Here is a 14,601-nt window from a genome sequence, read left to right on the forward strand (position 1 = left end):
CTACTACTAACATTGGTTCCTTTACCTGCATGTACAAAAGTAAGGAATTCTTCACGTATGAGATGTTTCCCGTCCTCTTTCCTGCCAACAAAACGTATACAAATAAAGATTTGCTCTTTATTTGTAACATCAGTCGTCTCGTCAACATAAATGACAGATCTCTTGCAATTGTCAATTATGCCATCGAGAATCTGCTTTACTGGAAAAAAGATGATCTCGTTCTGGATATCCGGACATGTATACTTGGAAATCCGAGGCGCATTTTCTAGGTTGTCACGCAGAACTGAGTTTTCTTTCGCCAATAGAGACAGTATCGCCATAAATGATAGCTATGTTTACCTCTGATAGCTATGTTTTGCTTCCCCATCATAACTAGGACCTCTGTTATACACTTGAGAATGATTCTATTCCTTCTAACTTGTTCCGCTCTTTGAGAGTGAAGCTGTTGACAGATTCACCACCTTGCTGTGTGTGCAGAAACGCTTCCCCGCGAGCTACTGCAGTGTGATGAGCCCTTTTTTCGCAGACATGCTTCTTTACTAGTTTAGAAATATTGGGCCAATCACGAGTACGGAAAGAACGATCATGGGTGATGAATGATAAACGGTAATAACGGTAGAGGTTGTCTGTCGAAGGGCTGTATCTCAACCAGGCTGTTCTTGCAATGATGTCGGGGTTTGTCTTTCTATTCTTTCCGGAAATGTTTCTAAAAATATACAAGTAAGGCCAATTACTAAATTTTTCTAAGCATGCTTAGTGACGTTATTAGCTTATCAGTTTTCATTAAAGAATTCAAGCTAATTTATACCATGGCAAATCGTGGAGCAATATGCTTTCATTCAAAACTTGTATTCAAACCTTATAGGAAAGCGCTTTTTTTAATTTTTTTTACTTTAATTACAGCTATATTACTTACATCACGGCTACAGAAAATAACTTACAGTACAGTTACATCTATAGCTACATTACTTACGTTTTTTGTTTTTTACAAATACGTACGTTACAGTGCAATACAATATTTAAAACAATACTGGTTGAAGAGCGACTAAACAAAATAACTATATATTTTAAAAGAAAAGAAAAGAAAAAACAAACGTTTACAGTGTATAGAGTGCACTACTTACAATTTATAGAAAAAGGTAGTTTAAAAGAAAACAAAAAAGTGCAGGAAAAAAGGATACAAACATCAAATTATTTGTAAACAGAATTAAAGAAAACAACTAAGTAAATGCGTGTTGTGCTTGTTTTAAGCATGGTTTTTCTTTATAATAATGATTTATGCATTATAATGTGAGAAGAAGAGGGGGAAGTTTTTTATTTCCGGAGAGATGTTGCGCATTCTGAATATCCATACAAAATATCTAGTGACCAAAAAAAGGAAGTTTAGTTTCTTGTTTTTGTGTGGCTTAAGCCCTAGTACTATAAATGGCGATAGATTGAACATTCCCGCGAAAGGTTCTCCAAGGTTAATTATCCATTGTTTAAGACCTTGCCAGAAACGGTTGGATATATCACCAGTCCAAAATAGATGGATGAGAGTCTCTTTATCACTTTTACAAAAAGTGCACTGCTCATTGTCCCTGAGGTTTACCTTGGTAAGAAAAGTGTTGGTGGCTAGTCTTCTGTGCAGTAGCTTAAATTGAAAAACAATCAATTTTGTGATTTTTGTGCATAGAAAAGGAGTTCTGTAAACTGCCTTCCAGTCGACATTATCTGGTGTTTCGAGCATGCATTCTGTTGCCCATTTTCTTTGGGCCTCAAATAGGTTCTTTTGTTTTTTGCTCGTCAGAATTTTATGTGTTAGTCTGTTTGGTTTTGTCGTCTTTAGGAAGGTGTCGAAGGTAGTTTCGTATACAGTATTACAGCTGTTGAAGTTAGCTTCATTGCTTCTTTATAAGGCCTTAACAGCTGATAAGATGCCTTGAAAAGTAAGGAAGTTTGTTTTAATGTCGTAAAGCTCTTTAAAATCAGAAAAAGATAGGAAACTATTCGCATCATTCATTAAATGGCCCACTGTTTTAAGTCCCTTTACAGACCATGAACGATAGTATACAGGTTTGTTAACGACACGTATATAAGAGAGTTATGCCGTAGACTTTGCGCCTTTAGCTGATCAATGGAGGAGACATTAGTTTCAAGTGAGATTTCTGACCAGATATGGAGTATTTCTGAAGCTTCAGTTTTCTTGCTATTCAATCGGAGACCAAAAACCTCGCTGAAAAAGTCTAATATTTGTAAGGAAGTTGTTAGAGAGGCGGGCGATCCATCTAAAATAAAGGTAGTATCATCCGCGTATTGACTGATTTTTACTTCTTGTTCGTTTATTTTTATGCCCTTAATGTTTTTATTTTGCCGTATTGTTACGGCTAGTATTTCTACACAGAGAATAAAGAAATACGGAGAGAGAGGGAAGCCTTGTCTTACCCCCCTTTCAGGTTTGAAGAAGTTGCTAGACCAACCGTTGTTAAGAATGCAGCTTTCTGTGTTATGGTAAAAGAGCTTGATCCAGTTGATAGAAGATTGCCCAAAATTGTAATACTGTAAAGTTTTTTGAAGAAAAGACTATTCTACCGTGTCGAAGGTTTTACAAAGTCGAGAAAAAGTAGAAGTCCCGGAATGTTCTTCGCGGCTGTATACTTTATAATGCCATCAATGAGTCGAATATTTTCTCCAATACATCTACCTTTAAGAAAACCCGTTTGGTCATAGTTAATAATATTTGGGATAACCTGTTTAAATTTATTGGCAATAGCTTTAGCTACTATTTTGTAATCGCAGTTTAGTAGTGATATGGGGCGCCAATTTTTGATTAAATTGGGTTCTGCATCTTTTTTTGGTACGAGTTTGATGATCCCTCTACGTTTAGTTACTGAGAGCTGGCCGCTACGGTAGGCGTAGTTTATCGAATTTAAGAAGAGGTCGGAGATATCACTCCAAAAGACTTAATAAAATTCTGCTGGTAAACCGTCTGAGCCCGGGGTCTTGTTACATTCCATGTCCTTAAGTGCTTTTAGACATTCCTCTTTACTTAATAAACCCTTTACAGGCTTTTTGTTCAGTTAGGTTTAGATTTTTCTCCGTTTGCATACCGAAGAAGATGCTGTTTGTCAGTTCATTTTGAGAGCCTTTGCTTGAACTGTAAAGGCGTTTGTAGAAGGTTTCACACTCGTTCAAAATTTCTTTGTCTGTACTAACAAATTGTTCATCATCCAGTTTTAATTGACTTATTGTCCCTTGTTTGTAATGTCGTTTTTCTAGGTTTAAAAAGTATTTTGTGTTCTTTTCACCTTCATTGTGCCATCGGCACTTAGCTCGCGAAATTGTACCTTTTGTTTGGTATTCAATTAGTTTTTCTAATTCTAATTTTTTGGAGTCCAAAGCGCCCAGGATGCCTTTCTTTTCCTTCTCATCGATATTGCTGGATTCAGCTAAGCGTTGTAAGCTGTTAATTTCTTTTTCAAGCTCCTCTTCATACCGTGATATTTTAGCCTTTTTGACCGTTGAGTATTTTAGAGACTGTTCTCTAGTTTTTAGTTTTATCATTTCCCACATAATGGCATCATCAATGAAACTATCATTTTTGTATTCTTCTTGAGTATTTTTAATCGTAACACGTATTTGGTTTATTTAATCAATTTCTGATAGGAGCGAGGTATTAAGTTTCAAAAGACTCGGGCCTCTCTTATTAGAGTGGGTGGCAATCGTGACCTCTATTAAAGAGTGGTCTGTTTTGTATCCGGTGGCGATATTAGTGGATTTAACATTGCACATTAAACTTTGCGTAACAAGGAAAAAATCCAAGCGACATTGAATTTCTGGCCGTTTTCGCCGCCACGTATGTCTACGGTTGTCCGGGTTTAGGACTCGCCATGCGTTCACTAAATCAAATTCATCACAAAATGCTTTTAATGTTTTAACCGATTCTGTATGTGTCCTAGCTAGACCGCCCTTTTTATCTATGTCCAGGTTCAAAACCAAGTTGAAGTCCCCTCCAATTATTACATCGTCGCACTCGAAATCATTTAAATGGTCAAAAACATTCAGAAAGAAATTTGGATCGTCCTCATTAGGCGCGTAGAGTGTGGCTATAGTTACACATTTTTTATCTAATGTGATATCGCAGATGATGAATCTGCCGTTGGGATCCACGTATGCTCGTTTAAGTTGAAAATCAAAGTTGTTATTGAATAGAATGGCAACTCCTCCTTTAGCACTGGTACAGCAGCTGAAAATTTTTTTGTATCCCCATTCAGCGGACCATAGAGGGATCGTGATTTCTGAGCAGTGCACTTCTTGAAGCATGTAAATTGAAAACTCTTTCCTTCTGAGCCAGTCAAACATTTCTCGTCTTTTCAGTCTGTCCCCGAGTCCTCTCACATTAAGAGAGCCTATTTTAAGATCCGTAAACTTAGCAGAGAAGAGAACATTAGGAAAAAACCATGCAGAGAAACTAAACTAAAATCATTGTGGTTATTATAGCAAAAAAATGATGTTGGTGTTTTCAAGCAAGCGGAATAAATACAAAAGAAGGCGACAAAAAGCACACATAAAAAAGTTTCATTGTCAGTTTAAGTCCCAGCAGAGTTGACTGTCATAATCATAATAGGTGGATGGGTCAGCTCATTAGTCCTTGCGATTAATTTGCATAGATTTTTTTTAAAAAAAATTGTTTTGTGAATAGAAGAGGGAAAAGGATAAATTACTTTAAGTAGGCTGGGATATTCTTATAATCATATCTTTCGTTATTAATTAAAAGATATCGTCCAACAACCTCCGCGTTTGGATGCCCTTGACTTTCCCTTGCCTTCATCAAAGCTTTGATTAATACTTTTCTTTATCTTGTATCGCTTTCGCGAAATCTTCGGTTATGTAGGCATCGGAGTAATTCTTTGAATGCTTTATCTTACCTCTGTTGCTCCAAATTTCGTTCCTGTCTCTACGGCTGATGAAACGGGCGATGATGGGTCTGCATCTATTCTGGATTTTCTTACCCACTCTGTGAACTGCATGGAATTTTATGTTCGACGCGTCTATGCCCATTTCGTTTTGAATTACGCCACGAATCAGAGCTTTACAATCCTCGCCTTCCTGCTCTGCAATATTGTTGAAACGTAAGTTTTCTCGACGGGTGTATTATTCAAGCTTAATATTTTCTCCTACCGCAGTTTCCAATTTCTTTTCCAACTGTGCTACTCTCATGCTGAGATCTTCCAAACCTTCTTTCATTTCCTCCGTGTTTCTCTTTGAATCTTCCTTCAACGTGTCCACCTCGTCTTGTGTAAATCTCACGCTTTCTTTTTGCGATTTAACTTCACTTTTCATTTCTTTTATCTCATGTCTGAATTCTTGTCTAAGTTTTCCGAAGTCGGCGCGTAAGCTGGCGAATCCCGCTTCCATAACTTTGATCAAGGCGTCGATAGAGCTTCTAATGTCTTCGTGGTCTCCTTGTTCGTTCATCATGTCGGACTCACTGTGAGTCGAAGAGCCTGATCCTCTCTGTTTTCTTTTTTTTGCTTTCTTGCTTGCCATAAATTAAATGCTTTGCATTTCCTAAACTGAAATAAATAGTCGGTGATTGATTTAACTGTTATTCGCTTTGAAAACGGACCTGAGAGACCATGCTTTACGGAGCGTTAGAACCTATGTCTGTACGCCATGATGCCAGGCCTCCCATTCCATTTTATAGTCAGAGCTAACGTGACTGGAATTGTTAACAACGTTCTCCGAACGTCGCTCCTTTGTCAAGAACGTTCTTGGAACTCCTTTGCAACCTCGCCTTTTTGTTGCACGCTGACCAAACAACACTGCATTGTTTACTGTAAAAAAAGTACAATGCAAAGCTAAGTTAGAACATGGTATAGCTTTTGTTTTAGTTTTTAAAATTTAATCAAAGTGGTGTTTTCATCACGAAATTTTGGTTGCGCGCAAGTAAAATGTTAAAAATAGAAACAATTGCTAAAAGTTTCAAAATTTTCTGGTCACTTCAAGTACGCACGTGCGTATATGCGCATAGGACGCTACACGTCTGGGGTTAATGTGTTAGAACACGGTTAACTTAGGGTAGATGGGGGTTCACGTGGTAGAACATGGTTAACTTAGGGTAGATGGGGGTTAATATGGTATAACATGGCTAACTTAGGGTGAATGTGGGTTAACGTGGTTGAACATGGCTAACTTATGGAAAATGTGGGTTAACGTGGTAGAGCATGGCTAACTTGAGGAAGATGTGGGTTACCGTGGTACAACATGGTAAATTTATGGTAGATTTGGGTTAACGGGGTAGAACATGGTTAACTTATGGTAGATGTGGGTTAACGTGATAGAATATGGCTAACTTAGGATAGATGTGGGTTAACGTGGTAGAACATGGTTAACTTGGTAAACATAGGATAGATGTGGGTTAACGTGGTAGAGCTTGGCTAGCTTGGGGTAAATGTGGGTTAACGTGATAGAAAATGGTTAACTAAGGGGAGATGGGTGTTAACGTGGTAGAACATGGTTAAAATAGGGTAGATGTGGGTTAAAGTGGTAGAACATGGTTAAAATAGGGTAGATGTGGGTTAACGTGGTAGAACATGGTAAAAATAGGGTAGATGTGGGTTAACGTGGTAGAATATGGCTAACTCAGGCTAGATGTGGGTTAACGTGGTACAACATAGCTAACTTAGGGTAAATGTGAGTTAACGTGGTAGAACATGGTTAACTTATGGTAGATGTGGGTAAACGTGGTAGAGCATGCCTAACTCAGGGTAGATTTGGGTTAACGTGGTGCAACATGGTTAATTTATGGTAGATGTGGGTTAACGTAGTAGGACATGGCTAACTTATGGTAGATGTGGGTTAACGTGGTATAGCATGGCTAACCTATGGTAGATGTGGGTTAACGTGGTAGAATATGGTTAATTTATGGTAGATGTGGGTTAACGTGGTATAGCATGGCTAACCTATGGTAGATGTGGGTTAACGTGGTAGAACATGGTTAACCTATGGTAGATGTGGGTTAACGTGGTAGAACATGGCTAACTAAGGGTAGATGTGGGTTAACTTAGTAGAACATGGCTAACTTACGGAAGATGTAGGTTAACGTGGTAGAATTGTTTTATGTTTGAGGCGAACGGCCAGGCTCCCGTGAGGGTGGTGCAATGCCTGCCGATCAACAGACCTAATCCAACCCTAGGCTAGAGTGCAATGCCATAGGGTTGGGTTCACCAAAAACCGAGGGCCACCAGACACCAACTTCGTTAGGGAATCGAACCCTACCTTGCAAAAATTGAACACACTCACTCCTGAAGGACACACGCACTCAAACAGCTACACAGACACGAACAGAACAGGACACAACACGCAAAACCCCCACAAGGGCACAGCACCAGAAAACATCGACACAGAACAAAAACCCAGATTAGGACCATGCAACACAAACGAACTCTGTGCAGTACACCAATGAAGGAGACCCAGCACAAGAGAACACCAATACCAACAGAAATGCCCAGATTAGGGCCATGCAACACAAAACGACCCCTGTGCAGTACACCAATGAAGGAGACCCAGCACGAAAGGGCACAGGCAAAACACACAAAAACCCAGATTAGGGTCATACCATAAAACACACTATACAAAAACAGCCATACAAACAAACAAGCCAGAGACAGCGAAAACCCAGACTAGATATTAACCAGCTCAGACAACGGCCATCCACAACAGACGCAACGACACCACGAGCACCCCACTGTCTATGAGAAAACTGACGGCGGCGAGAGGACCTAAAGCGCTTAAAAAAGAGTGGAATATTGAACCTCGCACGCACTTTAACCTTCGTGATGACCTCGGCAGCGCCAGGATGGATACCACGAAACCTAAAGTCATTCCGGGAATGCCAGATTAGAAACTTCACCAAGTTCAGTAAATACACAAAAATACGGGGCGTAACACGCAACTCATCAGAATTAAAACCAAAAAGAACATGCCTACACAAAATAACCGGACACATAGGGGAAAAAGCAAAGAGCAGAGATTGAAGCCAAGACAAAACACTCTGAGCCAAAGGACACAAAAAGAAAAGATGTTCCAAGGATTCCACAGGAGCCCCACAAAAGCAAGAGAGAGGAACTGGCAACCCGAAAGACCCGAGACGCTGCGCTGTATAAAGAACCCCATGGGCAATCTTCCAACTCAGATCGATCACCTGACGATCCAGATCAAAAAAGAAAAGGGAACGCCAAGTGGCCGGCCAATCAAGAGCACCATAGGCCCTAGCAAACTTCTCCACACAATGTGGAGAGACCATACTTTCAGACACAAGAAACAGGTAACAGGCCTTGGTACTCGAGATCGACATGGGGGAACAGACATGAGCGGAAGACGCGCCATAGACGAGGGCATCACGAGACATTGAAAAAGACCCATCCAGACCACGCCAAGCAAGAAGAAGAGACCTATAGAATGGTGGCAATACCCTGGGGTCATAGGAATACGGCCGAGAAAAAACGTCAAGAGGGGAAGCACCAAAATGAAAGTTAAACCAAAAAGACATGAAAGAAACCCAGCCAGAAGAGGAGGAGGCAAACCTCCTCACCCACTGACCAAGAAGAGCCCAGACCTTAAGTTTGACATCAACCACCGAAAAACCACCGAACAACGAGGGTTGGACAACAACAGAGCGCGAGACTAGATCGCGCTTACCAGACCAGAAAAAGGAGAAAGCAAGAGAAGAAAGTTTCTTTAGGACCCAAGGGGGCATGTGAACGAGAGACGCCACATACCAAACCCGGGAAAGGGCTAGAGCATTAACAACCAGGGCCTTGCCACGAAACGAAAGAGAGCGAGAACGCCAGGAGTTGAGTACGCGTTCCACAGCATCAATCCTGGGGCGCCAATTGTCAGCCTCCAAATCACCCACACCGATGAAAACCCCAAGGACATTGAGCTTAGAAGATGACCAGTCCAGAGCGACCGGGGGATCCACCCGACCACACCAGCCACCTAGCCAGAGCCCCTTAGATTTGGACTGATTCAACTTCGAACCCGAAGCTTGCTCAAAAAGAGCATACGTCTCGAAAGCCGCAACAATGGCATCATCCGATGTTAAGATAAGAGACGTATCGTCCGCATACTGAGAGATTGGAGACAGCGGAAACGCCCCAGGAAGACAGAGACCAGAAATGCGGGGGTTACAGCGAATGTTGACCGCCAGCACCTCGGAGACCAAGACATAGAGCAAAGGCGACAGGGGACAACCTTGCCGCACACCACGAGAAAGGCTAAAGAAAGATGACAAATACCCGTTAACATTGACCGCACTCTGAACCCGACGGTAAAACAAATCAACCCAAGAAATGAAAGAGGGGCCAAAGCCCATAGTGAACAGAGTGGACCGCATGAAAGACCAGTCAACACGGTCAAAAGCCTTCTCCTGATCCAGGGAAAGAATGGCCACCGAGGCACCAGAGGAGGAGGCAAAGTCTGCGACATCCCGAAGGAGTGCGACATTTTCGCCAATAAACCTCCCAGGGACCCCACACGTCTGGTCCTTAGCGACAACAAGATGAATTACCTTGAGGAGCCGTCCAGCAATAGCACGGGAAGCCAACTTATAATCGACATTAAGAAGGGTAATCGGCCGCCAATTTCGAGGGTCCAGGCGATCACCCTTCTTAAAAGACAAAGAGATTATGCCTCTGCGCTGAGAGAGAGCCAGGGAACCAGAATCAAGACAAGAGTTTAAGACGGAGACAAGATCCGGACCAAGAACATCCCAGAACTTAACATAGAATTCTACCGGCAGACCATCCAGCCCAGGGGCCTTGCGCCTGGCCATACCAGAGAGAGCAGAAGAAACCTCCGTAACCGACAGATGACCCTCACACAAAGCCGCCTGATCACCGGGGAGAACAGATGACAAGTTCCCCAGGAGGGCAGACTGAGCACAAGGGACCGTGTCGGAGGCAGTAAAAAGATCAAAGTAGAACAAGGACAACGAACGACACAAATCAGCAGGAGAGGAGACAATAGAGCCGTCGCTCTCCCTCAGCGCAGAAATCCAACGATCTGCGGACCGTTTCTTCTCGAGGCGGAAAAAATAGGAAGATGAAATCTCACCCTCCTCAACCCATCTGACCCTTGCCCGAACCTGAGCGCCCCTCGCAGCCTCAGAGTCCAGGACAGCCAATTCGGAAAGTGCAGAATGATAAGGCCCAAGAGAAGACATGGAACCAGCATCCACCTTGGACTTCAGATGATCAACAAGACGCACAAGGAGATCCCGATTACAGGACCGAGCAGCTGACCTTGAGCAACAATAGCGAATAGAGAGCCCCTTAATGCGACTCTTTCCCTCGTCCCACCATTCCGCCAGCGAGGGGAAACGGAGGACCGAGGAGCGCCATGACGCCCAAAAGTCACAAATTAAACGGACATACGCCTGCTCTTGCAGAATAGAAGTATTGAGCTTCCAAAGACCGGGGCCAGGTGGGACAACCTCCGGGACTGAGACAACAGTGAGGAGACCACAATGGTCAGAGAAGGGACAGGGAAGGAGATCACACGAGAGAACAGAAGAAACCCACACATACGGAATACCACAGAGATCAATACAGGAGGCACGGGAGCCATCCCACCTGGTCCAAGAAAAGCTAGAAGAAGAAGGATGGAGATACCTCCAAATGTCAACAGTACAGCAGGCATCAAAAAGGTCCCGGAGAGAAGAAAAACTCTCACGAGACAGGTCAGATGGGTCCGAACCGAACCGGTCAACTGACCGGTCGAAAACCGCGTTGAAATCGCCACAAAGGATGGTGGGAACCGAGGGATCCACCTTCACCCGAAGATCATCAAAAAACTGGTCACGTGCAGGGTTGCGATTAAGCGCATAAATACAGCACGCACGAAAAGATTTGCCACAGAACACGAATTCACATTGGAGATAACGGCCAACGTCGTCACCCCATGAATTTACCAAAGACAGAGAAGGCCGAAAAAGAACAACACAACCACAAGAATGCACAGAGCCACAAGAGAGGGCACAACTGAAACCGGAAGACTGAAACCACAAAGAACACTCCGACAAAGACAAACAATGTGTCTCCTGAAGGCAGACAATGTCTACACTTACAGGGAGGGAACGCAACCACTGCACGAGACCAGCACGCTTAGGCTGATCCCTGATTCCGTTGCAGTTGAGGGAGAGAACAGACAACGCCATAAGAAGGAGAGGACAGGTCAAAATCATTTCTTCACAACAGATGAGGGACCACGCGAGATAGCAGCCAACGCTGCCCCAGCGGTCCCACCAGGCAAGTGGGAGCCCGGAACTTTCAAGGCAGCCCTCTTACCGGACTTGGGAGCCTGAGAAGACGGAGTCAATGTAGCATCCGAATCGGAGGAGGCGGCCTCATCCGACGAAACCTCCGAGGCAGCCCGTTTCCGGGTAACAGGATCACAAACCATGTCCGAAGCCTCCGAGGACTCATCTGAAAACAAGTCCTCACCAGATGACTCAACGCGAGCAGCCTCCCCAGTAGCCACCACAGAACTATAAGAAGCTTTGCTAGCAGGTGTTACCGAACTACAATTGCTAATTAAATTACCAGCAGCGCTTACATTATTGGCAGCACGGTCCCCCTTAGGGTTTTGGACCTCAGCATTTACTTTATTATTGACACTATTTATATTATTGCTAGCATTTGCACTATCAGCGTTTACATTAAGAGCCGGCTCTACTTGATTATTTGCATTATCACAGCTTACAACAAGGCTGTTATTGTCGTATTTATCACTATAGTAAGTCTGACCCTCAGAATCAGAGTCGAGCTCATTGTCCCGCAGGTCCTCATCGGGACAACCAGAAACCAACCCCCCAGGGGCCTGCCCACAAGGAGGAGACTGCGGAACATCATCAGAAACAGGAACATTCACCCGGCGGGTACAATCCTTAGAAAGGTGCCCCTCCTCACCACAAACAAAACACTTGCCCTTTGAGGGACAATCCGCGGCCTTGTGGCTCTTCTTGTGACAAACATCGCATGTAACGGGCTGGCCCCGATACCACACTTTCACACGGAACCTCCCTACGTACAAAAACCTAGGGATCTCCTTGGTAACCACCATGGGGATTATCCGAGTGCCGGTAAAAACGACACCCAAATCGGGCCACTTCTGAAAATGGCCGGGCCGCACCTTGCCGTATCTACTCAAAGCATTAGCAATCTCAACTTCAGGCCTCTCGAAAGGAAACCAGCGAACCAAAACATCCACCCACTGAGGAGGGGGGAGGAGAGGGGCACACGACCTCACACTCTACCCCATCAAGGGTAATCGCACCCCGCCCCTCAAACACAGCCTTAGCCCTTGCACCATCATTCCCAAAAGTGACCCTAAAACACCTAGACGGGAATGGCTGGGCAGCAACAACCGCAAAACCCTCCCCCCTAAAAAACTCGACCAACCGCTTCACAACCTCCCAACCTCTCAGGTTCGACGGAAGCCTGTGGCACCTGACATCAATGGTCCGACTCATCGCCGACTCCATGACGTAAAAAGGCCCAAGCGAGGAAAACACCCAAAAAGGGCGGAAAACCCGCGAAGAGGACGAACGAAAAACCACTGAGCTTTCCCTCCCGGCAGGTACTCACTACAGCGAAAAAATGCACAACAATACTTACGATTTCCGGCCCAAAAAGGAAAAACCGCGAGAGCGAAGCCACCCCTCCAATAAGTAGATCCACCTCCACTTAACTTAGGGTAGATGTGGGTTAACGTGGTAGAACATGGTTAACTTAGGGTAGATGTGGGTTAACATGGTAGAACATGGCTAACTTAGCGTAGATGGAATTAAACGTGGTAGAACATGGGTAACTAAGGGTAGATGTAGGTTAACGTGCTAGAACATGGTTAACTTAGGGTCGATGTGGGTTAACGTGGTAGAACATGGCTAGCTTGGGGTAGATGTGGGTTAACGTGGTAGAACATGGCTAGCTTAGGGTAGATGTGGGTTAAGGTGGTAGAACATGGTTAACTTATGGTAGATGTGGGTTAACGTGGTAGAATATGGCTAACTTACGGCAGATGCGGGTTAACTTGGTATAACATGGTTAACTTAGGGTAGATGTGGGTTAACATTGTAGAACATGGCTAACTTAGCGTAGATGGAGTTAAACGTAGTACAACATGGTTAACTTAAGATAGATGTGGGTTAACGTGGTAGATCATGGCTAGCTTGGGGTAAATGTGGGTTAACGTGATAGAACATAGCTAACTTAGGGTAGATGTGGGTTAACGTGGTAGAGCATGCCTAACTCAGGGTAGATTTGAGTTAACGTGGTGCAACATGGTTAATTCATGGCAGATGTGGGTTAACATGGTAGAACATGGCTAACGTAGCGTAGAGGGAGTTTAACGTGGTAGAACATGGTTAACTTATGGTAGATGTAGGTTAAAGTGGTAGAATATGGCTAACTTAGGGTAGATGTGGGTTAACTTAGTAGAACATGGCTAACTTATGGTAGATGTGGGTTAACGTGGTAGAACATGGCTAGCTTGGGGTAGATGTGGGTTAACGTGGTAGAACATGGTTAACTTAGGGTAGATGTGGGTTAACATGGTAGAACATGGCTAACTTAGCGTAGAGGGAGTTTAACGTGGTAGAACATGGTTAACTTATGGTAGATGTAGGTTAACGTGGTAGAATATGGCTAACTTAGGGTAGATATGGGTTAACTTAGTAGAACATGGCTAACTTATGGTAGATGTGGGTTAACGTGGTAGAACATGGCTAGCTTGGGGTAGATGTGGGTTAACGTGGAAGAACATGGTTAACTTAGGGTAGATGTGGGTTAACATGGTAGAACATGGCTAACTTAGCGTAGAGGGAGTTTAACGTGGTAGAACATGGTTAACTAAGGGTAGATGTGGGTTAACGTGGTAGAACATGGTTAACTTAGGGTAGATGTAGGTTAACGTGGTTCAGCATGGTTAACTTAGGGTACAAAGGGGTTAACATGGGAGAATAAGGCTAACTAGGACATATCGTTAGTCTTACATGAACCTTATAACATGAATATTGTCAGCCATTTTTGTCGTCAAAATGGCATTCAGCCATGGCGTATGTACCCATAGCCCCATCTAGTCGCACTGCCACGACGTAATAGCCGACGAGGGTATGGAGTTTAGCAGAGCAATTCAATTTATAAAGCCCTCAGGCTGTTTGCATTCTTCTGATTGCCTGTTGTGATTACTTTGACCTATAAACCCGCGGCACAGCAGAGAGGCATTTTGCCAGAAACCACTGGTATGCACCTGTGTCGGTTTCCCGTAAAAGAATCGCCCGTGAAAACTTGCAGGAAAATACGTCGGAAAACAACAATGAATCGAGTATTTGAAACAATCTTTCTTGAGGCAACCGTTCTTGTCATTTTTCCCTCTGAAACTTAGATGGAAGCGTCAAAGTCTTTAAAATTGTTGTGTGGTGTGTGGAAGGAAGTGATCTTATCTTATGATTGTATAATAATAATAACAATAATAATAATTAGTTTGTGTAGTGTGATCGTCCGGGTGAGTGTAGTTCTGAAAAGAACTGTTGTTGGTGACTGACGTTTCGACTATCTG

General features: G+C 43.5%; 2 protein-coding genes across 2 annotated transcripts; both read right to left on the minus strand.

The window, feature by feature from the left end:
* Positions 1-2,595: 2,595 nt before the first annotated feature.
* On the minus strand, positions 2,596-5,777 carry LOC149042201 (uncharacterized). Its single transcript, XM_089212549.1, has one exon. It carries the CDS (start codon positions 5,527-5,529, stop codon positions 5,134-5,136), a length of 396 nt encoding a protein of 131 aa, XP_089068675.1. The 5' UTR covers positions 5,530-5,777; the 3' UTR covers positions 2,596-5,133.
* Positions 5,778-7,594: 1,817 nt separating this feature from the next.
* LOC113669663 (transposon TX1 uncharacterized 149 kDa protein) lies at positions 7,595-9,379 on the minus strand. The gene has a single exon (XM_027185734.2). It carries the CDS (start codon positions 9,377-9,379, stop codon positions 7,595-7,597), a length of 1,785 nt encoding a protein of 594 aa, XP_027041535.2.
* Between the last annotated feature and the right edge of the window lie 5,222 nt (positions 9,380-14,601).

The sequence above is a fragment of the Pocillopora damicornis genome, chromosome 7 (assembly GCF_964200805.1).
Source record: "Pocillopora damicornis chromosome 7, jaPocDami1.2, whole genome shotgun sequence".
NCBI classification, from domain to species: domain Eukaryota; kingdom Metazoa; phylum Cnidaria; class Anthozoa; order Scleractinia; family Pocilloporidae; genus Pocillopora; species Pocillopora damicornis.